Source organism: Myotis yumanensis, unplaced genomic scaffold (genome assembly GCF_028538775.1).
Source record: "Myotis yumanensis isolate MYYU_CA2020_CCGP unplaced genomic scaffold, mMyoYum1.0.hap1 SCAF_1, whole genome shotgun sequence".
NCBI lineage: Eukaryota > Metazoa > Chordata > Mammalia > Chiroptera > Vespertilionidae > Myotis > Myotis yumanensis.
The window spans coordinates 97,122,766-97,150,364 of record NW_027223752.1 but is presented as its reverse complement, the minus strand read 5'-3'; the positions used below and the strand labels follow the sequence as shown (position 1 = coordinate 97,150,364).

Below are 27,599 nucleotides of genomic sequence, written 5' to 3'. Positions count from 1 at the left end.
ATTGCAGGCGCATCCCCATGGGGGATGTGCAGGAGGCGGCTAATCGATGTTTCTCTCTCATCAATGTTTCTAACTCTCTATCTCTCTCCCTTCCTCTCTGTAAAAAGTCAATAAAATATATTAAAAAAAAAAAAAAAAAGAATTATCATAGCAGTCCAGCCCAGTGTGGCTCAGTGGTTGAGCATCAACCCATGAACCAGGAGGTCATGGTTTGATTCCTGGTCAGGGCACATGCCCAGGTTGGACATGACCAAAATATATAAGTATATTGCATTTGGTAGGGCACATGCAGTAGGCAGCTGATCAATTATTCTCTCTCATCATTGATGTTTCTTTCTCTTTCTCCTTCTCCCTTCCTCCTTCTTAAATCAATGAAAACATTTTTGTTTAAAAAATAGTTACCACAGCAAATGGGATACAAAGAAGTAAAAAGAAAAGCTTGTGAGGCAGTCTTTTGGTTTTTAAAAACCAGTTATCTTTAATGTTGAAGAATTTTCACACATACCCACATATATAATCTACACTAATAAAAGACAAAGATGCTAATTGAGCATACCTTCGCTACGCCCAAGCCACGTCCACCAGCCAATCAGAGCGACTATATGCAAATTAACCCAACCAAGATGGCAGCCGGCAGCCATGGAGCTGGAGCAAGCAGGAGGCTTGGTTGCCCTGGCAATGGAGGAAGCCAAGCTTCCCACCTGCTCTGGCCGGCTGTGGCCTCCTCAAAAGGCAACAAAGTTTCAATTATAGAAGCTAAATAAATGCCAGATACCTGCTTCCAGCCAGCCTCCACTGGGAGCTTGGGTGGCTGGGGGCTGTGGCCAGCCTGAAAACAGCCATCAGCCCTTCATCCAGACTGGCAAGGCACCCTAGCGGGGACCCCTACCCTGATGGGGCTTGGCCAGCCTGCAAACAGCCCTCAGCCCCTCACCCAGGCTGGCCAGGCACCCCAGCGGGACTCCCACCCTGATCTGGGACACCCTTCAGGGCAAACCAGCTGGCCCTCACCCATGCACCAGGCCTCTATCCTATATAATAAAAGGGTAATATGCAAATTGACCCTAACAGCAGAGCGACTGGGAATCACTGGTCACTATGACACACACTGACCACCAGGGGGCAGACGCTTAATTCAGGAGCTGCTCCCTGGTGGTCAGTGTGCTCCTACAGGGGGAGCTCTGCTCAGCCACAAGCCAGACTGATGGCTGCCAATACAGCGGTGGTGGTAGGAGCCTCTCCCGACTCCTCAGCAGTGCTAAGGATGTCCAACTGCAGCTAGGCCTGCTCCCTGCTGGCAAGTGGACATCCCCTGAGGGCTCCCGGGCTGCCAGAGGGATGTCTGACTGCCAGCTTAGGCTCAATCCCCCAAGGAGTGGGACTAAGCCTGCAGGTGGTCATTTCCTGAGGGGTCCCAGACTGCGAGAGGGCACAGGCAAGGCTGAGGGACCCTCCTGAGTGCACAAATTTTTGTGCACTGGGCCTCTAGTTTTATATAAATGTAATTATATCCAACATTTTGGGTTGTTTTCCTTTTTTGTTTAGCTTTTCAGTTTTTCTCCCTCATCTATAACACCTTTTCCACCAAACTTTATTCATGCAAAGAAGGGTAAAATTTAAAGTAAAAATCAATTCCACTTAAAAATTAGGGGGAACAAAGAAGCTTGCACTGAAATTAATAAGTAAATTAATAAATAAAACAAAAGAAAAGAATAAGAAAAAAGATGACTGCTCAAAATCAATATGAATGTTTTAAACATTGATTATTTTCTTAATACTGGTCACAGCAGCATAATCTGGATTTGTACAAATTTAGGGACAAAAGCCTATTATCACTGAAAATATTATAAAAGGAGTTCTACAGAAACCCTAGCAGAATGAATCTGGATAAGCAACAGCTTGTCTACTGCACTGACATAGTGAAACAAAAAGGAGAATGCAGTAATTTGTGCATGGAAGTAGACATGGAAGTGGAAATTGTACAACTGTTTGGAGGAAAGAATGAGTGGGGTCAAAAAGGGGAACCCAAAAGGAGAGAGTTTGCATGTATTTAAATTAATTGAGAATTCTGTGGGACTTCAGGCCTGCTGCTTCTCAAGCTGACCCTGCTCAGGTTGGTGTAAGTATTAAATCAGCTATTCATATGTATGTTCCACCTGTAAATATTTATACATTAGAACCCAGGTTGGGAAACATGGAGGCTCACTCTCTGGATCTTTATGAGCTGACCTGGGGTTGGACTTCTCTAGACAGCCTTAGATTAGATTCACCCTGGAGGCTGAGCCCACAGAGTAGGCATATGTATTCTTCTATACTGTATGCCATGGTTTGATTTGTGATTGTTTTATTTACATTGAATTATATTGGACATACTTTATACTCCTTTCTGAATCTTGCTTTTCTTATACCAGTCAGCTGATATTCCTTTTTAAAATTAAAATTTATTGGTGTAACATTAGTTCATAGCATTATAAAGGTTTCATGTGTACAATTGTATAGTACATTATCTGTATATTACATCACTTGCTTACTACCCAAACCTAGTCGTCTTCTGATACCATATGATATAGTTCTAGTTGTTTTTTTATTGACTACATAACATTCTGTGTGTGAATACAACATAATTTATTCACTACTGTGCAGAAATTTTTGCCTCCTCAGAACAATGAGTTTTTGAATGCATGTCCTTATACCCTGACATGGTGCTGGGGTTTTGGGTTTCTAAGTGCACTCAAAGGAAATTTCAGAAGCCTTCAGCTCCAACAACATGTAGAAGCAAAAGGACCACACACCACAAGTATGCCCATCCCTTTCCCAGCAGGGGTCAAGAGCAAACTTTCCCTGGGGACCATCCTAACTCTAACCTGCCCTGGGTCTTCCACCTCCATCATGAGGAAGGTAAGCGCTCTCAATGGGAGTCTAGTCACACTGGGTCCTGAGATGTTAAGGGTGGAGACCAGAGCCTCTAGTCAAATCTCCTAGGAGATGCAGTGTGAGGAAGAAAAAAAAAACCATTTTGTTATTTTAATAGTAATTTTGAAGTGGAGTTTTATGTTTGTTTTTGTGGGGTTGGTGTTTTGTTTCTGTGGCTTGCCCCCCCCCCACTCCCCACCCCCACCCCCCACATCATAACCTGCCTAATCTAATGGAAACCAATGTGACCAGAGGACTTGTAGGAGACGAGAGCAAAAAAGTATTAAGCCAATTCACATGGGCTCTTGCAGGCCTTTCTTTGGCTTTTGCAGGATTTGGCTTTTATTCTGAGTGCAAAGGGAAGCTATTGAAGGATTCTGGGCAAAGAAGTGAAATAATCTGGCATGTTTTAACAGGATTACTATGGCTGCTGTGTTGAAATCCATCATAAAGGAGTAAAGAACAGAAGCAAGAAGACCAGAAGGCTACTGCAATAGTCCTAATGAGAATGACAGGGTCTTGGTTAGCGGTGGAGTAGTGGAAAGGGCTATCTATTTTGAAAGGCAGAGACAACAGTTAACTGTGTTTCTCTCTGGAAAGTCAGATATGGTTGGAGTCAGCTGAGACTTCCTGTTTATTGTATTGTTTGAATTTGTTACATAAAGGATATGCTACATTTTTAATTTAAATAACATGTAAGTCTAAACAAAATCTAAAGGAAAGCATGAGTGAGTAGGATCCCATTTTATGCACAAATTCCATTCAAAACCCACTTATCATGAACACACACACATACACACACACACACACACACACACATACACACAAACACACAACTGATAGGCTCCCAAATGTTAATAGCAGTTATCCCTAAAGAATAAAATCATTGGTAGTTTTAAAATTTATCTGTGACTATATACAAGTAAAGGTTTTATATGCAACAAATATATGTTGCTTTTGTAATTAGGAAAAAATGTATTTTTTAAAAGAAAATGAAAGACAAAAAGTCATACCTCATCAATACAGTCTTTATAACTGGGCAATTATAGTTAACCATATCTACTTAATATGTATTGCTTATAAATGCATTAGCCACTGTAATTATCTGAAAAAAATACATTAACAAATTTTAAATTATATTGAACAAATATCCAGAAATTTAAAACTTTTTTTAAAATCAAGGTTCTCAAACCTTAAATACCTTATTGTAAGTTTCTGCTAGACACATATAGCTTCGAATAGATGACGGATCAAGTTTGAGAGCCTCAGAAAAATACCAAGTGGCGTCCGTGTAGTTGTCTAAGTGTAGCAGATCTATGATGCCAATATTTATATAAGCCAAAGTAACAGTTCTAAAAAAATGAGAAAGCAAAATCTTGTTAGACATTTTAATTACTCCACTCCAAACGTTCTTCAATTATGAATGAACCTAATGAAATACATCTTTTTATAGCAGGTTTCTTTTAATGCTTTACTAAAGCAAAGTAAGTTAACTAAACACTCTGTTAAAAATCATATAAACACCTTTATAAAATCCTTAGCAGGGAATGAACATTTGTAGAGTTTGGGCTAGGAACAGAATTCCTGAGGCTGACTCTTAGCAGTACTTTACTCTTCCTTGACTCAATCTTGATTTATCTTGAATTACAAGCTTGGTTTTCCAAAACTCAAAAATTTCTGGGCCCTCTGCAGGTGGCTCAGTGGGTTGGAGTGTCCTCCCATATACCAAAAGGTTGCAGGTTTGATTCCCAGTTAAGTCATATACTTAGGTTGCAGGTTTGATCCCCAGTTAGGGTGCAACCAATTGATGTTTCTTTTTCATGTCAATGTTTCTTTTAAAACATACACACAACCATATCCATCCATCCTTAGGGGAGGATTTTTAAAAAAGATTTTGCCTCAGGTTCTATTATATTCACCATGAGTAACAATGAGAAACAATGATAGTCTCAAGGCTTGTGGTTAAATGTCCTCTTCACATAGGTATTAACCCAGCTTCTTTTCTAGAGCAAATCAATGTTTTCTCTCTTAGAGTAAAACAATTTTCAATATGTAAATGACCTTAGAAATGACCTATTCAATGCCCCTGTTTCAAAATGAGGAAACTACACACCCTACAGCCCAAGTTCATGGTAGCCCTGACCCCTTACCTACAAGATGCCCAAGTTCTTATTGCCCATCTTTCAGCTTTTTGCAACTGAAACTCTTGTTTTTCCATTTCTGGCTCAAAAATATCCCAAAGAAAAGCACCGTGGCTGCTATGGAGCCATACACCATGACCTTCCCGGACAAGTGCAAAATGTGCCTTATTGATAAGCTAAGTAAACAGTCTGGGGGTTGGCATGGAATCCCCCTGCTTTATTACTCTTTCTGACATCTTCCATTTGAATAAATGCTTCATTGGGGAAAGGGGGGAAATCTTTAATTAAATTTTGTTTTATAGCTTAACTTTCTGACTGGTGTATATAGCTTTCAATCTGTGTTCCTTCCTTATACACACTAGTTCGAAATGTTATTGGCTTCTTTTCCTTTTGCTTTGCTAAGTTAAATGAAGTCAGAAGTTCTAAATAGAGGTTTCTTTCTATTGAGTTGTGTGTTGTGCATAGCAATGATATATCAAGCAGAATATTTTCTCATTATTTTAAAACTTGATGACAGTGTTATATAAAGTTAACTTCAAAAAGCTCTAACTTGGGCACCTTCAACCTGTTTTTAAAAAACTTGTGGGATTTATTTTATCATTCATGGATTTAATTCCTCATAAACCCATTCAGCCTCTAAAGTTTTCAAAACCATCTGAGGCAAAACAGATGTTAACAACAGGTCTTATTTTAGAAGTAATCTTATTTTCAGAAGTAATATCCTAATTACTTCTAGCATAACTTCATAATTGTAACATTTTTACCAAGTTATTAATGATGAGGGGGAAAAGCTTTTTCTTTCACTGTTTATTAAAAATTTTACACAAAAAGGATGTTAGTAAAAATGGAGAGGAAAACCTACCTTTCTAGAGAAATGACAGTTTCAAAGTCACAAATTGCCAGCAACCACATTTTTAGATGTGCATAGAGTAGGCCCCGATGTAGGAAACAACCAAGATTCTCATAGCCATCATTTATGAGAGCTTAAAAATAAAAACATGTCTCTTATTCAGGTTCCGAACAAACATATCCGAGTTATATTTTAGTCTATACCCTTTCTACTTTTTTAAAAACGTTATATAAAGAAAAACATGTATATGATGAGTGTACTTCTTTGAAGTATAAAGTATTCATATAAAATGTATTTGTTTATGAGTAACAATGTGTCTCTCAGGATTCACAAACTCATTAGAGCTGGAAGAAATCCTGGTGGAAATCTACAATAGGCCACTCACTTTATAGATGAAGAGATTGGGGTCCAGTGGGGTGGGGTTGGGTACACTGGCCATGTTTGTGATGTAAATCAAGGGCAAAGATGGGCCTAGCCTAGAATCTAAAATCTAACTTCTGATTCATTTCAGTGGATTGCAGTCAGAAGGGTGCCATTACCCTTGATCACCAAAGAACAGGCTCTAGTACAAGTGCAGACTGGGGCACACAGCAGAGTTCCAGCTGACACACATAAAGGGCTGGCGCTCAAAGAGGCTTCTCCGATGGAAGTAGAACTAGGAGTTAAGGCAGATGATGACTCTGCAGGTCCCAAACAGCAGAAACATCAGGCAAATAGTCTCCTCTCAACACTCCAGGTCTGTGGCTCTCATTAGTGACCAGTCTAAGGTTACCTCATGTCTTTCCGATTACTGATTCCCCTTCCACTTTCAAACACATGCTACTGAATTAGATGGGTTTCCCACACTATTTGATCTATGTCTTCTAAGCTTCTCAAGCTTGTTTCAGCTAAGAAGGGAAAGTTTTACCAAAAAAGGTGCATCGTGCTCACAGTCTGGGACACAAATATTCACAGTATTAGATTTTGGAAAGTGTGCCTACTACCAAAAAAAAAAAGGAAACAAAAGCTCATATAGATTAAGTAAATAATCACTTGAAGGAAATCTGACTGCCCAGTTCACAGTATGACTGGCTAGCAAGGAGAAAGTGGGTTGCAGTTTTGGTGGTTGCTCTAGAAACATGGAAAAATTCTTCCTAATGAAACTATTATTAGAATCACTTAACTTCTCTGTGCCTTAGTTCTCTCATCAGTAAAATGGGAATTATACTGATACCCCCGTCACAGCATTATCTTGAATATTAACTGAGACACTCCAGATATAGCACTTAGAGTAATGCTTTACAAATTAAAAATGTCCAATAAATGTTAGATGTTAATAGTAGTTTAGAAAAAATACCCTGAAGATCCTTTTTGATTGTGGAAGAGAAAACTCCTTAGGAAAGAATTGCGGCCCAAATCAAGCTGGTCTTTCCTGAATAATTAAATGTCAAGGATTTTATATTATTGTGATAGCTTAGAAAAGAGGGGGTGAGAAGCCCAAAATATGGAGAAGAGGGGAACATGAGAAAGAGGCCTTCAGAGACCAGGGTGGAAGAGGTTCAGCCAGATGGACCGAGCTGACAGAGTTACATAAACTTACAGAAATAGGGGTGTTCGACCTTCAAAATTAAATTGTCTATGCTGACTTTATCCTCTGAACGCTAAAATGTTCAGTAACAGACAAGAAATAAGTGGGTAAGCAACAACAACAACAACAACAAAAATGCAGAATCAGAGGGCAAAAATCAGCTACAAAGATTACAAGAGAATTAAACAGGAATCCGCAGCCCTCTCTTCCAAGAAATCTTGGAAATGGAAGGACACTAGACTCCTCTCAACATGTAGAGTGAGATTTGCGTTATTTTATTTTAATATTCATGGAAAGGGTGACGTCAGAAAGCAAATGGATTTAGAGACATCAAGTAACAATCACCTTAGATTGCCTGCCTTGAGGAGCTCTGTATTGCTTTGTGAGTCTAGTCTTCTCTTAATCTCTGGATATAGCCTCATCTAAGATTCTAGCACTTTGTACCCAGGTGACCATAATCATGTTTGGAGTGTTGGGTGGAGTTTGCCAGTTAGAATGGGCTAATTTATTCAGATGGGGATTGTTTCTTGAGCACTTACTCTATGCCCAGAATTGTGCTGGGCATATTCATATACCAAGAATGCACGGATAATAGGGTAAGGAGGAAATGGCTGTTCCCATCCTCTTACTGAAGATTCTCAAAGCCCATTTTTAGTTTAAGGATTAAAAAATTCTTAATTTGACTAATCCATGGGCTTGACTTATGCAGTAGGACATAGCCCACCAGGATAATCCACTACCATTTAGCAAGCTGACTAGGAAATAGATCTTAATTTCCAGACATATCCTCAGGACTCAAGATGTAGAAAGGTATTTTTTTGGTATGATATTCTCATTTTGCCATAATTACACACCCGGGTAAATACATATATATTCACATACATTAAAAGGGCATATCAGAAACATTTTTAGCTAAATGATTGTATCTTTTAAGTATATATGAATATGTATTATATAAATTAATATGTAAGTATATATGTAACTATATAATCTATACTAATAAAAGGGTAATATGCTAATTAGACTGGGTTGACTGGACATCTCCTCGACATCTGACTTCTTTCCAGACAAAGCCACAGTGGCGGGGGCCGAGGCAGAGGTGGTTAGGGGTAATTAGGCCAGCAGGGGAGCAAGCAGTTAGGGGTGAGATCAGGCTGGTGAGGGGGAGCAAGCAGTTAGGGGGTGATCAGGCTGGCAGGGCAGGACAGTTTGGGGCAATCAGGCTGGCAGGGGAGGGCAGTTGGGAGCGATCAGGCAAGTAGGGGAGGGCATATGGGGGTGATCTGGCCAGTAGGAGAGGGCAGTTGGGGGAAATCAGGCAGGCAGGCAGGTGAGCGGTTAGGAGCCAGCAGTCCCAGATTGTGAGAGGGATGTCCCAGATTGGAGAGGGTACAGGCCAGGCTGAGGGACAACCTCCTCCCCCCTCCCCCCCCCCCCCCCCGCACAAATTTCATGCACCGGGCCTCTAGTAATATACATATTATATTAATCATCCTTTATATGTGCAGTTGAAAACAAAGTACCTGAAACACTATAATCCTGTAGTGCTCTAAAAGGGCTACTCTTTCTAAATAAGCAGCCTCTATAATAAAACGCTAGCCAGTTATTAGGATCCAAGTGAATTGCAACAGAAAAATCTTGAGTTGCTTGCTTATAAAACTGCCGTTTAAAATATGCTCTCCCTCGGTATGTCCTAGAAAGAGAAAAGAAGTTCATTTTAACATGTATTGCAGAACAGATATTTTCTCTTTTTGACAAATCTATACAATTAATTTCATATTTAAAAATTTGTAATTGGCCCTGGCCAGGTATCTCAATGATTAGAGCATCATCCTGATTGGCCAAGGTTGCAGGTTTGATCCCTGGTCAGGGTATATGCAAGAATCAACTAATGAATGCATGAATAAGTAGGACAACAAACCTCTCACTCTCCCTTTTTCTCTCTCATTAAAATAAATTAATAATTAGTGATTATTTCTCCTTGATTTCTAAGAAAGATTGATCATAATGTTAATAGCAAAAAGGATATAAACTTTTTATAAATAAATAAATGATATTTTATTATATATAATATGATGCTTAGTAATAATATGCTCCATATTAATTATTTTATTACTACTATTATTATATTTTTTATATGTATAAGAGAGGTGTGTCAATAAAAATAAGTATCAGATTTTGACATTTTTATTATTTTTGAGTACCCAAAATGTAAGGCCCTAAATTACACAAGATTGTTTTGTAGAAAAATCAAATAATCCATTTTGAACAAAATGGGCATCATTGTCACTGGGTAGAATTGTTATGGTACTTTCTCCTGACAGTGAAGATATGCCCACATAAATGGGAAGCTGCTCTACATAGATAAGAGCTATTATATCAGTTGCATGAATTGGATTCTATCTCCAATAACTTTGACTCCAATTTCAAAATTATCATTATTATTGACTTATACTCAAAATTATCACAACTATATAAATTCCTGAAAATCCCATCTTCAATCACTTAATTTAAAGCAATTCAGCTTTTAGAAATAAAGGTAAAACAGGAGGAATAGCTAGTCTGCTCTGAAGAAAATAAACTCAGGGAAAATATAAAAGATGCTATAAAAGATTATATTAGGAAAACAACAGTAATTTGGAGAAAAGAATGCAGCCAGGTCAGTGTGGCTCAGTTGGTTGGGGGATTATCCCATATACCAAAGGGTGGTGAGTTCGATTCCTGGTCAGGGCATACATGGGAGGCAGCTGATCTATGTTTCTCATAGTGATGTTTCAATCTCTCTCTTTCAATTCCTCTCTCTAAAAATCAATCCTATCTAATAAAGAAGGAATATGATAATTGACCCTCACACCATCACAAAGATGGTGGTGCCCACAGCCAATAAGAAGGGAATATGATAATTGACTGCCCCGCCCTTAAAGATGGCAATGCTCACAGCCAATAGGGAGGGAATATGCTAATTTACTGCCCTGCACTCAAAGATGGCGGTGCCCAGAGCCACAAGATGGCAACACTCAGTCCCCTCAGCCCCGCCAGGGCGGCAGGCGCATGGCAAAGCCGGGCCCAACCTCAGAAAGGCTTGACCCTGCTGTGCCTTCCTCTGGAGTCTCTCAGCCCCCCAGCCACCCAGGGCTGGCCCGAGGCCCAGGCAAGTCTCAGATGTCAGATGCCCAGCCACCCAGGGCCTCCCAAGGCTCAGGTAACCAGGGCCAGCCAAGGCTTGCACTGCTGACAGTGGCGGCAGCAGAGGTGTGATGGGGTGTCGCCTTCTCCTGATCACCGGGACACCCCGTACCCCTGAGGGCTCCCAGACTGTGAGAGGGGGCAGGGCGGGCTGAGGGACCCCCTGTCCAGTGCATGAATTTTCATGTACCAGGTCTCTAGTTTAAAAAATAAAAAAGATATAGCCAGTATATTGGTAGACTAGTAACAGAGGTCTTTCAAAAGCACTAAGCACCTGACAGCCAGGATATTTTATCCTAGAGCAAAATATTTTTTTACCTAAACTTCAAGACATGTTGGAGAGATTAAAAATGGCAGTGGAGTAAGTGGACACTAAGACACTCACCTAGCACCAAACAGGAAATACAACCAAAATACAGAAAAAACACCCTGAAAAATCTACTGAAGACTAACTGATAACCTAGGATGGAAAATGGAGACTGCATGAGAGACTGGTATGCAGAGATAGAGATGTGAAAGGGGTGGCCAGGCTTCCACAGACAGCAGCTGAAGGTCCAGGGGGATATCTCTGCTGTAAGGGGTTCCCACTGAGAACTATGGGCTCTTAAACCCCAAGGTGGGCTCCCCAACCAAGAGCACCAGAACTAAGAAAGATGAGCACATAACACCTGGCTGTAAAAAGCAGCAGGCACCCTCTTAAAGGTCCAATTAAAATTTCATGTGTAGACACTCACCTTGGGCTCTGGCAGAAGGAGGAGAGAGTGAATTGGAGCTAGCTGTGTGAGGAGAATCTTGGGTTGGGTGCTCTGGGGTTGAAGCTTGGAGGGCAAACACCCTGGTTTCTTGGGCTAAGTCTTCCCTCACTCTGCAGAGGACATTTTTCTTTTATGAATCGTGCTATCCAGGTGGTTTTGGCCTGGGGGAAAGGCAGTTGTCACACCCGTTTGGATGACCCCACCCTGAGGTCAATAGCTTGAGGCCAATCAAGGCTGATAACAGTCAGACTGCAGGCAAAGGTGGATCTCTGGAGATTTGAGTCTTTGCCTGGGGCTAGGAAAAGCAGATACTGGTGCACATCTTGGTCTTTTCCAAAGACATCCTGTCCCAACAGAGGGAGCCACAAGCTGTGGATTGCTGACAGACACAAACAGGATACTCGGGGCCAGTCAGAAATAACACCTAACATTGTCCTGCACTACAGGCTTGGAGTCATAGCAGATCTACCTAATGCGTAGACACAAACCCAAACAGGCAGCCCAAATGGGGGGACAAAAATTTTTTTTAAAAAAATGAAAGAACAAGAGAATTTTCCAGAAGAAGAGATAAATGAAAATGAGATAAGAAATTTATCTGATATAGAGTTCAGAATAATGATGGCAAAGATGTTCAACAGCATGGGAAAAGATACAGTAACTATGAAAAGAGAACAAAAAATGAGAGGAAACAAAGAATGACACAGGACTAATAACAATAGGAAGGAATAGACAGCAGATTAGGGGAAGCTGAGAATCAGATCAATGAATTAGAAGATAGGGTTGGAAAAATCACTCAATCAGAGAAACAAAAAGGAAAACAATTAAAAAACCATCTGAAGGAGAACCAAGATGGCGGCATAAGGTACAAACCTGTACGTGCTGTCCTCTACAACATTAAAACCACAACTATAAGACAAAACAGCTATCATCCAGAACCATGGGAAAGCTGATCGAGTGGAAGTTCTACAACTAGAAGGAAAGAAAAAAGCACATTGAGACCGAGTAGGAGGGGAGAGGCGCCAAGAACAGAGGTACAGGGGCACGCACGCGAGGCTGCTGCACCTGGGTGCGCGGTTTTTTTTAATCGGAAGGGGACAAGCTCTTGAACACACTGAACTCATTTACAGCGAGACACTGGGGTCCCAGGCTCCTACGGGGAGAAACGGGATTGTCTTGCAGCGGGTCAGAAAGCGGTGACTTTCTCACAGAGATGCTTGCAGGGATCATTGTTGCTGTGGGGGCGCACAGCACTCGGGGAGTCGTGGAGTCGGAGTCGCGGGGTCGCTGAAGACACCATTCCTATTTGCCCCGCCCTGGGAACTCTCTGAGACCCCGCCCCACTCAATTTACATCCCCTCCCAAGCTGTGCTTGGCGACACAAATGAGGCATCTGTGCTTTTGCAGCCTAACAAACTGCAGTGAATCCGAGAGCTCCAAAACTTCCAAACTCCAAACAAAGAGGAGAAATCTGCTGATATTGCTATAGCCCCTGCTGGGTAGACCCACACAGGGGTTGACTTGGAGATCCAGGAGCCAGGGTACTCTGGGTCAGATACTAGATTTCAACTCCTCACATCTATAAGGGACACACTCAAGAGGCAGACTCAGTGAGCACAAAAGCCCCACTGAAGCAAGTCCTACCGCATAAGGGTGTCTCCAGCACAGCAGTTCTTCTTACAGACACAGTGGGTCCTCGCAGTCAGCCAAAAATGTGAAGACAAAGAAACATGTCACAAATGAAAGAAATGGAGGAAAGCAAACTAATGGAGGACATAGAGTTCAGAACCACAGTTATAAGGTTACTCAAGAATTTTCTAGAAATCGCTGAGTAACTTAATGAGACCTTCAAAGATCTTAGTGAAAATGCCAAAAAAAATGGAAAAGGACCAGTCAGAAATTAAGCATACACTGACTGAAATAAAGAACATCATACAGACTCCCAACAGCAGACTAGAGGATCCCAAGAATCAAGTCAAAGATCTGAAATATGAAGAAGCAAAGAACACCTATCTGGAAAAGCAAAACGAAAAAAGAATCCAAAAATACGAAGATAGTGTAAGGAGCCTCTGGGACAACTTCAAGCGTACCAACATCCGAATTATGGGGGTGCCAGAAGAAGAGAGAGCAAGATATTGAAAACCTATTTGAAGAAATAATGACAGAAAACTTCCCCTACCTGATGAAAGAAATAGACTTACAAGTCCAGGAAGCACAGAGGACCCCAAACAAAAGGAATCCAAAGAGGACCACACCAAGACACATCATAATTAAAATGCCAAGGGCTAAAGACAAAGAGAGAATCTTAAAAGCAGCAAGAGAAAAACAGTTAGTTACCTACAAGGGAGTATCCATACGACTGTCAGCTGATTTCTCAACAGAAACCATGCAGGCCAGAAGGGAGTGGCAAGAAATATCCAAAGTGATGAGTGCCAAGAACCTACAACCAAGATTACTTTATCCAGCAAAGCTATCGTTCAGAATTAAAGGTCAGATAAAGAGCTTCACAGATAAGGAAAAGCTAAAGGAGTTCATCGTCACCAAACCAGGATTATATGAAATGCTGAAGGATACTCTTTAACGAATAAATACTACATGATCTCACTCATTTGTGGAATATAATGAACAACATAAACTTATGAACAAGGACTGATCCAGAGACGGAGAGGCATTGATTGGACTGTTGGGCCCTGGAGGGAAGGTAGGGGAGGGTGGGGGTAAGGGGGAAAGATCAACCAAAGGACTTATATGCAAGCATATAGGCCTAACCAATGGACATGGACAACAGGGGCGTGAGGGCATGAGTAGGGGTGGGGGGGTAGGGGATAATGTGAGGATAAGGACACAGATATAATATCTTAATCAATAAAAAATATATTAAAAATAAAAATGAAAAACCATCTGAAATAAAAAAATATTTTTTTTTTAAAAGACCCTGAATAGCCACAGCAATCCTGAAAAAGAAGAACAAAGTTGGAGAGATCACAATACCAGATATCAAGCTATATTACAAAGCCACTGTTCTCAAAACTATCTGGTAGTGGCACAATAACAGACATATAGACCAATGGAACAGCACAGAGAACCCAGAAATTGACCCAAGCCATTATGCTCAATTAATATTTGACAAAGGAGGCAAGAGCATGCAATGGAGTCAACACAGTCTCTTTAATAAATGGTGCTGGGAAAATTGGTCAGATACATGCAAAAATATGAAACTAGATCACCATCTTACACCTTACACAAAAATAAACTCAAAATTGTTAAAGGATTTAAATGTAAGATGGTAAACCATAAAAGTCTTAAAAGACTCCATAGGCAGCAAAATATCAGACATATGTCGTAGCAATATCTTTACCGATACAGCTCCAAGGGCAATGGAAACTAGGGAGAAAATAAACAATGGGACTACATCAAAATAAAAAGCTTCTGCACAGCAAAAGAAACCATCAACAAACAAGAAAGCCCACTGCATGGGAGAACATATCTGCCAATGTTATCAATACTAATAAAAGGGTAATATGCTAATTAATCAGACGTCTTCTGGATGTCCTTCCTGACAAAGCCAGGGACGTGGTCAGCTTGTAAACTGCCTGCAGCCCCTTTCCCAGGCCAGCACCGCTCCCCAGTGGGGACTCCCACCCTGATAGGGGGCGTGGCCAGCCTGCAAACCACCCAGGCCCCTCACCCAGACAGGCACTGCCCTCGAGCAGGGATCCTCAACCCAATCGGGGGTGTGGCCGGCCTTCAAACTGTCCCTGGCCCCTCGCCCAGGCCAGCCCCACCCCTCAGCAGGAACCCCCACCCTGATCAGGGGCATGTACAGCCTGCAAACCACCCCAGGCCCCTGGCCAGGCTGGTCCCACCCCCAGCTGGGACCCCCACCCTGATTGGAGGCATGGCCGGCCTGAAAACCACCTGCAACCCCTCGCCCAAGCCAGCCCCACCTCCAAGCGGGGACCTGAACCCCAATCCAGGACCCCCTTAAGGGCAGGCCAGCCGGCCCCCACCCATGCACCAGGCCTCTATCCTATATAATAAAAGGATAATGTGCAAATTGACCATAATGGCAAAAAGACCAGAATGACCACTGGGCTAGTCACTATGAGGTGCACTGACCACCTCTTGGTCCCTTTCCCCAGCTGGCACACTCTGATCACCTGATAGCTACCTGCTTCAGGGGCGGGGCCAGCAAGTGGGAGGGAACTGCCTACCCCTCGGTCCCTTCCCCTGGCCATCAGGTACCAATCCCCCGATAGCGAATGGGGAACTGGGGGTGGGTGGTGGCAGGGGGTAGGGCCAGCTGCGGGCAGCTGGGGAAGATGGCCCTGATCACAGACCAGGCCTAGGGACCATACCCGCACATGAATTTCATGCATCAGGCCTCTAGTTCCATATAATAAAAGGGTAATGTGCAAATCAACCAAACGGCAGAACGACTAGTTGCTATGATGTGCACTGACCAGCAGGGGGCACACACTCAACGCAGGGCTAGAAACCGGGCTCACGGCTCACAGTTGTTGAGCGCAGTGATGGCAGCGCTAAGGATGTCTGACTGACGGCTTAGGCCTGCTCCCCATGAGAAGCGGGCCTAAGCCATCAGTCAGACATCTCCCAAGGGCTCCCAGACTGCGATAGGGTGCAGGCTGGGCTGAGGGACTCCCCCCTCCCCCAAAGTCCACAAATCTCATGCACCAGGCCTCTAGTCTCAGATAAGGGTTTAATCTCCAAAATTTACAGGGAACTCATACAACTTAACAAAAGGAAGATAAAAAAATCCAATCAAAAAATGGGAAAATGACCTAAATAGACACTTTTCTAAAGAGGACATACAGAAGGCCAAGAGACATAGGAAATAATGCTCAAAGTCACTAATCATCTGAGAGATGCAAACAAAAACAACAATGAGGTACCATCTCACACCTGTCAAAATGGTTATCATCAACAAATTAACAAAGGACAAGTGCTGGAGAGTATGTGGAGAAAAAGGAACCCTCGTGCACTGCTGGTGGGAAAACAGACTGGTTCAGCATCTATAGAAAACAGTATGGAGATTCCTAAAAAAATTAAAAATGGAACTCCCATTCTACCCAGTAATCCCACTTCTGGGAATATATCCCAAGAAACCAGATAAACTAATCAGAAAGGACATATGCACCCCTATGTTCATAGCAGCATAATTTACAATAGCTAAGATTTGGAAACAGGCTAAATGCCCATCAGCAGATGAATGGATTAAAAAACTGTGGTACATCTACTATGCTGCTATTATAAAGAAGAAACATTTACCACATGCAACAGTATGCATGGACCTGGAGAGCATTATGCTAAGCGAAATAAGCCAGTTGGAGATAAATATCACATGAACTCACTCATATGTGGGATACAGTGAACAATATTAACTGATGAACAAAAATAGATCCAGAGACTAAGAAACACTGAACAAACAGTCTAACTTCTGAGAGAAGGTGGGGGAAGGGGAGTAAGAGATCAACCAAAGAAGTTGTATGTATGCATATTAGCATAACCAATGGATATAGACACTGGGGCAGTGGGGGCTAGTCTGGGGGGAGGCTGTGGTGGGGGTGGTCAATAAGGGAAAAAGGAGACATATTTAGTACTTTAAACAATAAAAAAAAAAGAAACAAAGAGAGAGGACTCAAATAAATAAAATCAGAAATTAAAGCAGAGAAGTAACAACTGACACCACAGACAAACAAAGAATTGTAAGAAAATACTATGAACAACTGTATGCCAACAAGCTGGACAACATGAATGAAATGGAAAAATTCCTAGAAAAATACAATCTACCAAAATTGAATAAGAAGAATCAGAACACCTGAATAGGCAAAAAACAACTGATGAAATTAAAGCAGTAATAAAAAAAAAAAAAAAAAAAAAAAAACACTTCCAGAAAACAAAAGCTCAGATCCAGATGGCTTCACAGTGAAGTTTTACCAAACATTCAAAGAAAAACTAACACCTATACTCCTTAAATTATTTTTTTAAATTCAAGAGGAAGAAATACTTCCAAGCTCTTTTTATGAGGCCAGCATTATCCTAATTTTAAGGCCAGCTACTAGTAAACAACTACAAAAAAAGAGTATTACAGGCAAATATACCTGATGAATATAGATGCTAAAATCCCTCAACAAAATATTAGCAAATCAGATCAAGCAATATATTCAAGAGATCATACACCATGACCAAGTGGGAATCATTCCAGTGATGCAAGGCTGGTATAATATTCACAAATCAATAAATGTGATATATCACATAAGACAAAAATCACATGATCATATCAATAGAGGTAGAAAAAACATTCAACAAAATCCAACACCCTTTTTATATTAAAACTAGAGGCCCAGTGCACAAATTTGTACACAGGTAAGGTCTGGTGGTCTACCCTGATCGAGGTGTTGAAGGCCAATAGGGGATGGGGTTGGCCAGGGAGAGGGGCCATGGGCATTTGGCAGCCGGCCCTGCCCCCAATCCAGGTGCTGGAGCCAATTGGGGGCCAGGCCAGCTGAGGGGGGAGGTGGGCAATTGGGGTCCAGATCAGGCTGGTTGGCTGCCGCAGTGTGTGTCATAGCCATCAGTCGTTCTGGTCATTCTGGTCATTCCGCCATTCTGGTTGCTGGGCTTTTATATATATATAGATTCTCAAAAAAATGGGAATAGAGTGATCATATCTCAACATAATAAAAGCCATATATGACAAACATACAGCAAACATCATACCCAATCGAAATAAACTAAAACCATTTCCCCCAAACACAGGAACAAGACAGGGATGTCTGCTTTCACCACTCTTATTCAACATGGTACTGAAGTCCTAGCCCCAGTGATCAGACAAGAAGAAGAAATGAAATGCATTTATATGGACAAGGAGGACGTAAAATTGTCATTATCCGCAGGTAAGATGATATCGTACACAGAAAACCCAAAGACTCCAGCAAAAACCTACTAGATTTAATAAATGAATTTGCCAATGTAGTAGGATACAAAATTAACACCCAGAAATCTATGGCCTTTTTATACAGCATTAATGAACTCTCAGAAATAGAAACTCGATAAATAATCTCATTTCCCATTGTAACAAAGAAATCAAGATACTTAGGAATAAACTTAACCAAAGAAATAAAAGATTTGTACTCTGAAAACTATAGGATGTTGCAAAATGAGATAGAGGAAGATATTAAAAAGTGGAAGTGTATACTGTGTTCATGGACTGCTAGAGTTAACATCATTCTAGAGTCCATACTACCCAAAGCAATCCATAGATTCAATGCAATCCCTACTAACAGCATATTTCACAGATGCAGAGCAAATACTCCTACAATTTATATGGAACCAAAAAAGACCCCAAATAGCCACAGCAATCTTGAGAAAGAAGAACAAAGTTGGAGGGGTCACAATACCAGACATCAAGTTATACTACAAAGTGACTGTAATCAAAACTGCCTGGTACTGGCGTAATATCAGACATATAGACCAATGGAACAGAACAGAGAACCCAGAAATCGACCTAAGCCATTATGTTCAATTAATATTTGACATAGGAGGCAAGAACACACAATGGAATCAAGATAATCACTTCAATTAATGGTGTTGGGAACATTGGACAGATACATGCAAAAAAAAAAAAAATGAAACTAGACTACCAACTTACACCAAATTCAAGAATAAATTCAAAATGGATAAAAGTCATGAAACTATAAGAAACCATAGGCAGCAGAATCTAAGACATCTCTCATAGCAATATGTTTACCAATACATCTCCTAGGGCAAAGGAAACTAAGGAGAAAATGAACACATTGGACTATACCAAAATAAGAAGCTTCTGCACAGCAAAAGAAACCATCAACAAAATGAAAAAGGAGCCCACTGTATGGGAGAACATATTTAGCAATGACACATTGGATAAATACTTAATATCCAAAATGTATAAGGAAATCATACAACTTTACAAAAGGAAGACAAACAATACAATTAAAAAATGGGCCAAGGACCTAAGTAGACACTTCTCCAAAGTGGACATACAGATGGCCAAGAGATATATGAAAAAATGCTCAAAGTCACTGATCATCTACGAGATGCAAATTAAAATAACAATGAGATATCACCTCACACCTGTCATAAAGGCTACCATCAGCAAATCAACAAATGACAAGTGCTGGTGAGGATGTGAGAAAAGGGAACCCTCATTCACTGCGGGTGGGAATGCAGACTGGTGCAGCCATTATGGAAACAGTATGGAGTTTACTCAAGAAATTAAGTATGGAACTGCCATTTGATACAATGATTCCAATTCTATGAACATATCCTAAGAAACTAGAAACACCAATCAGAAAGAATATATGCATCCCTATGTTTATAGCAGCACATTTTACAATAGCTAAATCTGGAAACAGCCAAGTGAACATCAGTAGATGAGTGGATAAAAAAGCTTTGGTACATTTACTCCATGGAATACTATGCAGCAGTTAAAAAAAAAAAAAGGATCTCTTACCTTTGAGACAGCATGGAGTGACCTAGAGAGTATTATGTTAAGAGAAATAAGCCAGTCAGTCTGACAAGTATCACATTAATAAGAGTATCTAGCTAGCTTAATTAGGTAAACAGAAAGGGAGGAGGTCTGTGTAAAGTTTGTTCCCCCACATCCCGCGTGGTTCAGGGTTCAGGATCTGGAAGAGAAGCCACACACAAATGAAAGAGAAGAGACAATTTGGAAATACTGGGTGGCCAGGCGGGCAAGTCCAACTCAAGAGGAAGGACTTCCACTGGTGCTCAGGCCTCACCAACCTTTTATTGGTTTGGGGTACACCCATAGCCCGTAGGCAGGCAATTTCCAGTAATAGGCAGACTAGCCCATCAGCAAGGATTTACATAATGATAAATGGGGAAGTTGCTTCAGCTACCATTGTGTGGACTGACAGTGGGTGCACAGCCCTGACCATTGTCAGAGCTCAAGGGTCGCCAGCCTTCAGGGATTCTTGTCCACACCTCTCTGCTAGTGAAGACAATGAATGACTTCCTTCAGGGGTCCAGAGAGGATAGAGGCATCTTGGCCTGAACAATTAAAACAGCCATAAACCAAGGACATTAGCAAATGGTTAAAAAACAACAACAAAAAAACACCCTAATAAGAGAAAACAGAAAGGGAGGGGGAAAGGAAGAAAGGAAAAAAGGTCCGTTTTATTCCCTAAGCTGAGAAGCCAGCAGTTTCAGTCTCAATGTTTGGCAGGATAAGGTTGCTAGGTACCATAAGGTAGGTCAAAGTAACTCCAACTTGAACAGATAAGATGAATATGTGAAGGACAAAGAAAAGACACAAAATATCAGGAAAAAGGAAACATTTTCACTTAGGATAGAGGAATGTTGCAAAATAAGGGGAAAGAAGGAGTGGGGGCACCATGCGGGCTTTGGCCTTTGTAGAGTGACCAATGAGGAAAGCACAGAGGTCCTAAGTTGGGGAAGAGTCCAATTAAAAAGTGTCATGAGAAGACAAAGAACTACAGCTTTTATAATGCCTCAAGACAAAGAAAGCAGTGGCCAACCTCCTTAGGAGAGACAGAGTCTTAGAATTAGAAAGCTTAAAATTAGGAGTTTTAGACATAGTATCTATTTGCAATCAAGTTCTTCTGCTTGCAATAAAGTTTCTGTACTTCTCACCAACCACCTTTTGTCTATGGCTTCATTTTTCGAATCCATCTGGACAAGAACCCAGGAAAAAAAATCACTCTTACATTCTGCTCAATTAAAAAAAAACTCAACTCAACATGATCTCACTCATATGTGGGAGTAAAATAATGAGTAATGAGTAAAATGAACTGATGAACAAAATTGACCCAGAGACATAAATGCATAGAACAGAATTCAGAATCTAAGAGGGAACGTGTGGAAGGGTGGGTGGGTAGGAAGAGATTATCCAAAGAACTTGTATGCATATATGCATGATCCATGAACACAGGCAATAGGGTGGTGAAGGGCTGGGGCAAAGGTTGGGAGTGAACTAGAAGGGATCAATGGGGGGAAAAGAGGACATACATTATACTTTCTTTTTTTTGTTTGTTTTGTTTTGTTTTTTTAAAATATATATTTTGAAAGGGCGAGGGCTAGGCCCTCCACCTTGCCCCAGGGTAAGGGCTAGGCCCTCCACCTTGCCCCAGGGTAAAGGCTACGCCCTCCACCTTGCCCCAGGGTAAGGGCTACGCCCTCCATCTTGCCCCAGGGTAAGTGCTCCATCTTACCTTGGCCATGTGCTTGACAAGGAGCTTCTTCCCGGAAGTCTAAGCCTCTGCTAGCCACACCCAGGAACAAGACACCGACTCTTGCCTGGCCAATCGGCAGAGCACAGTCCTTTCTCCTCCCCTTACTCCAACTCCCCCTATATAACCCGTCTCCACACAGAGTTATCTCTCTCTCTGCTTCCTGCTGCTGTGTCGGCAAGGTGGGGGAGCTGAGCTAGCTTGAATAAAGACTCTTATGCTTTTGCATCGGACATGGCTGGCTCCCTGATGTGGTTTCTTGAGGATCCTGAAATCTGGGCATAACATATTTTATTGATTTTTTTACAGAGAGGAAGGGAGAGAGACAGAGAGTTAGAAACATCGATGAGAGAGAAACATCGATCAGCTGCCTCCTGCACATCTCCTACTGGGGATGTGCCTGCAACCCACGTACATGCCCTTGACTGGAATCGAACCTGGGACCCCTCAGTCTGCAGGCCGACGCTCAATCCACTGAGCCAAACCGGTTTCGGCCATTATACTTTCAACAATAAAAATTTAATTTAAAAAAAGATATTAAAAAAAGGCGTCTAATTTATTTTCTAATGAATACAAGTATTATTTATTTTCTAGCAGCCTTGTGCACAGATTCATGTACCTGTGGGGGTCCCTCAACCTGGCCTTTACCTTCTCGCAATCTGGGACCCCTAGGCGGATGTCAGAGGCCCAGTGCATGGATTTGGCCCGATCCCCACAGGCCACACTGAGGGACCCCACAGGTGCACGAATCCATGTACCCTCTAGTATGCATATAAGATCTTTGGTTAATCTCTTCCTGCCCTCCCTGCTTCTTGCTGAGATTAATCAGTCTATTCCATGTTTCCATGCCAGTGCATTGAGCATATGCCCCTGGTGGTCAGTGTGTGTCATAGTTACTGGTCGAACAGTAGAACAGTCGAACAGTTGCTTAGGCTTTTATATATACTAGAGGCCCAGCGCACAAAAATTTGTGCACTCGGTGGGGAGGGGCAGATCCCTCAGCCCGGCCTATGCCCTCTCCCAGTCTGGGACCCCTCAGGAGATAACGACCTGCTGGCTTAGGCCTGCTCCCGGGTGGCAGAGGGCAGGCCCAATCCCTAGGTGCAGCCCTGGTCTGGTTCAGAGCAGGGCTGATTGGGGAGTTGGGGTGCCGCCCCCTGTCATGCACAGAGCAGGGCGGAACGGGAGGTTGCAATGCCACCCTCAGTCAAGCTCAGGGTAGGGCCGATTGGGGGGGGTTGGGGCACCGCCCCCTGTCACACTCAAGGCAGGGTCGATGGGGAGGTTGCGGTGCCACCCCTGTCATGCACAGAGCAGGGCCGATCAGGGGGTTGGAGCGCTGCCACTGTCACAAACAGGGCAGGGCCGATGGGGAGGTTATGGCTCTACCCCATCACACACAGAGCAGGGCCGATCAGGGGGTTGAGGAGCTGCACCCTGTCACACTCAGGGCAGGGCCAATGGGGAGGTTATGGTTCTACCCTGTCACACACAGAGCAAGGCCCGTGGAGAGGGGTTGGGGCGCCACCCTCTATCACCCACAGAACAGGGCTGATCAGGGGGTTCAGGAGCTGCACCCTGTCACACTCAGGGCAGGGCCAATGGGGAGGTTATGGTTCTACCCTGTCACACACAGAGCAGGGCCCATGGGGGTGGGGGGTTGGGGCACCGCACTCTGTCACACACAGAGCCGCAAGGCGATCAGGGGGTTGGTGCGCTGCACCCTGTCACATACAGAGCCACAGGGCAATCGGGGGATTGGGGAGCTCCCCCCGTATCAGGCACAGAGCAGGGCTGATCAGGGGGTTTGGGCGCTGCCCCCTGTCACGCTGATCCCGGTGCCGGAGCCTCGCTGCTCCACTGATCCCGGTGCCGGGAGGCATATTACCCTTTTACTATACAGGATAGACGCCTGGTGCATGGGTGGGGGCTGGCTGGTTTGCCCTGAAGGGTGTCCTGGATCAGGGTGGGGGTCCCCACTGGGGTGCCTGGCCAGGCTGGCTGAGGGGCTGAGGGCTGTTTTCCCACTGGCAGTTGACTAAAAGCTCCCAACCACTCCTTGTTTTCTTTTTTTTTTTTATTCTGGGCCAGCTTTAGCTCTGAGGCCTCGCTGCTGAAAACATGGATACAATGTTGCAGTCCGGGGCTGACTGAAAGCCGGTTTTGTTTAGCTTCTTATTTGCAACATAGTAATAGTTGCTTAGAGTTGCAGTTGAGAGGCCGGCAAGTGAGGCGGGGAATGTTGGAGTCTGCAGTTCCTGGAGGAAGCAAGCCTCCCTGCTCGCTTCAGTGCATGGCTGCCGGCCGCCATCTTGGCTGACAGTTAATTTGCATAAGGATACGCTGATTAGCCAATGGGAAGGGTAGCGGTCGTACGCCAATTACCATGTTTCTCTTTTATTAGTGTAGATAGAGCAGTGGTCGGCAAACTGCAGCTCACAAGCCCCCTGAGTGTGGCTCTTTCACAAAATACCACTTGCGGGCACGCAGGTTCAGTGCGATTGAAACTTCGTGGTCAATGCGCAGAAGTTGGTTTTTGGCCTGGGTGAGTCTATTTTGAAGAAGTACTGTTGATATTTGGCTCTGTTGACTAATGAGTTTGCTGACCACTGGGATAGAGGCCTGGTGCATGGGTGGGTGTCAGCTGGTTTGCCTTGAAGGGTGTTCTGGAACAGGGTGGGGGTCCCACTGGGGTGCCTTGCCAGCCTGGGTGAGGGGCTGATAGCTGTTTGCAGACTAGCCAAGCCCCCCAGCGGAGACCCTTACTCCATGAGGGTTTGGCCATCCTGGGTGAGGGGCTGATGGCTGTTTGCAGGCTGGCCATGGACCCCAGCCACACAAGCTTCCAGTGGAGCTGGCTGGAAGCAGGTATCTGGGATTTATTTATCTTCTATAATTTAAACTGTGTTGCCTTGAGCGAATGCCACAGCTGGCCAGGGCAGGCAGGAAGCTTGGCTTCCTCCCATCACCGGGGCAACCAAGCCTCCTGTTTGCTCCAGCTCCATGGCTGCCACCCGCCATCTTGGTTGGGTTAATTTGCATATAGCCACTCTGATTGGCTGGTGGGTGTGGCTTGGGGCATAGCAGAGGTGCAGTCAATTTGCATGTTTCTCTTTTATTAGATTAGACTAGAGGCCTGGTACATGAAATTTATTCACGGGGGAGAGTGGTCCCTCAGCCCAGCCTGCACCCTCTCACTCTGGGACCACTGACTCCTAACTGCTCACCTGCCTGCCAGCCTGATCCCCTAACTGCTCTCCCCTGCTGGCCTGATCCCTCTAACTGCTCTTCCTAACTGCTCTCCCCTGCTGGCCTGATTGCCTCTAACTGCCTCTGCCTCGGCCCCACCACCATGGCTTTGTCCGGAAGGATGTCTGGAAGATATCTAGTCTAATTAGCCTATTATCCTTTAATTAGTATGGATAGGTTTATTTTTATCCTCACCTGAGGGTATTTTTTCCTCCTCAATATTTAGAGGGGATAGATGGGAAGAAGGAAGAGATGAGTGGGAGGGAGAGAGAATGAGAAAAATTGATGTGAGAGCGGCACATCAATTGGTTGCCTCTTACATGCAACCAAACCAGGGAGCAGAACAAACCTGCAAAGGAGGTATGTACCCTTGACTGATAATTGCACCTATGAACCTTCAATATGCAGGCCAACACTTTAACCACTGAGAAACACCAACAAGGGCTTTATATTTATTTGTTAATTATTTCTGATTTCTAGAAAATATTACTAAATATATACGATCCTGAACTTAAAATCTTACAGAATAAGCCTCCAGTAATATTTTTGGGGTGTCATTAAGTCATGTCAATTATGTAAACATACTGACTTTTCCCTCTGTTCCTTCTTTCATTTTTACTACCTCAATTCTTCAGATCCTCATCTGAAGTACTGACCTAGAGTGACCCTCAGCTCACACCTGGGCTACTTCTGTCTCCATTCCTAGTTCTAGAGTTGTAGTATTTGATCATTAAATAATACAGATCTATTTTTCAAAAACTTTTTACAGCTCCCCTTTGACAATGGGATAAGCCAAATTCTTTAAAATGGGATATAAGCCCAGTCCACAAGATAACAGCATCTTACAATACCTTGTATCAACCTTCTAGTTCTCCAACTAATTTGATTCCTTCCTGCAACTAATCCCCCTTTCAATCAAGAAGTAGACAACCAGAATAGACCAATAACTAGAGAATAATTTTTAAAGAGGTTCAAAAACGTTTTCCATCTCTTTAAATGGGATACTTTTAGAAGTGAGTTGTTTTAAACTTTCAAGAAAGAAAAATTATCCAATCCTAAAGGACATATTCCTAAGAATAGAAGATGAAAGGCGTAATTCATTTTCGGAAAGTAGTCAAATTCTGAAATCAAAGTCTGACTACTAAACTAGTGAACAATTTTACTATGAATATAGATGAAAAAACTTTAAAAAAGTAAAGACAAAGAGAACTCAGTATAGTTTAATAATATCCTATCTAAAAACATATAATGATCAAAAGGCATTTATCAGATTTCAAAATTAACCTGTGAGCATGAGATTCTTAGAAGTACATCACAGAAAAAAAAAATTGAAATAGGAATCTATACTAATAATAGAGGAATATGCAAATTGGCAGGGATGCCGTCATGTAATGACCAATCAGAACAGGGGCTGATTCATGTCCCAGGCAGGATGGAGCAGAACAGCACAAGATATCATCACACTACTCAGAAAAGCATGCAATTTACAACTTATGAATTGTTTCCTTCTGGGCTTGTCCATTTACAATTTTTACATCCCGGCTGACCACAGGTAACTGAAACTAAGGAAAGTGAAGCCACATAAAAGGGGGAACTACTATATGTGTGTACAAGACACATGTACAAGAATGTTGAAGGAAACAATATTCATAATGATCAAAAACTAGAAATACTCAAATGTTCATTGACAGTAGACTGGATAAGTAAATTATATTCATACAACTGAATACTATTCTATATAATAAAGATGCAATATGCAAATGGTTGTTACGCCATGAAGCATAACAACCGACCACGTAACAACCAGATCATGGATCAGCAGGAGGGTGGAGCAACAAGCTATAAGCAGGTGGTGGAGCGGTACAGGAAGGGGCAGGGCAGCAAGCTATGAGGGGAGGTGGGGGGCAGGGGGAGCTACTAGAGGGCGGGGTAGCAGGCGGAGAGCTACTGGAGGGCGGCAGCAAGCTACTGGCTACAAGCAGGCAGCGGAGAGCTACAGGAGGGGGCAGGGCAGAAAGCTATGAGGGGGAGTGGGGGAGCTACAGGAGGGCGGGGCAGCAGGCGGAGAGCTACTGGAGGGCAGCAGCGAGCTACTGGCGAGCTACTGGTGCGTGGATTCATGCGCAGGGCTACTAGTCCTATATATTAAAAGCCTAATATGCTAAGTGTTCAATCATCCATTCAACCAATCAAAGCATAATATGCTAATGATATGCTAAGGTTGCTCAACTGCTCACTATGATGTGCACTGACCACCAGGGAGCAGACACTCTGACTGGTAGGTTAGCTTGTTGCTGGGGTCCGCCCGATCAGGACTGACAAGATGGGCCAGACATGCCTTGGATCCCTCCCACAATCCCTCCTTGGCTAGCCAACCTCGCATATCTCTCCCTGGCCCCTCTTGCAATCCAAGCTGAGGGACTCCCCCCACCAAGTGCATGAATTTTGTGCACCAGGCCTCTAGTAAAAAATGAAAAGGATAAACCAGAGTCACCTTTAATATACATAATATTCAGCCAAAAAAGTGTGAAAGAACTCTATGGTATGATCTACACTAATAAAAGAAAAACATGCAAATTGACTGTACCTTCACTATGCCTTAAGCCACGCCCACCAGCCAATCAGAGCAACTATATGCAAAATAACCCAACCAAGATAGTGGCCAGCAGC

The 27,599-nt window shown here is 42.9% G+C and overlaps 1 protein-coding gene across 1 annotated transcript in view; it reads right to left on the bottom strand.

Moving 5' to 3' along the window:
• LOC139009894 (uncharacterized) overlaps positions 1-27,599 on the bottom strand; it is a 231,950-nt gene that overhangs the window by 241 nt on the left and 204,110 nt on the right. The window contains exons 16-19 of the mRNA XM_070414044.1: positions 8,995-9,164; positions 5,917-6,037; positions 4,115-4,265; positions 3,927-4,018 (exon numbers count right to left, since the gene is read on the bottom strand). Of these exons, the coding sequence (XP_070270145.1) occupies positions 3,977-4,018; positions 4,115-4,265; positions 5,917-6,037; positions 8,995-9,164 (484 nt within the window). The 3' untranslated portion in view covers positions 3,927-3,976. The remainder of the gene's footprint in view (positions 1-3,926; positions 4,019-4,114; positions 4,266-5,916; positions 6,038-8,994; positions 9,165-27,599) is intronic.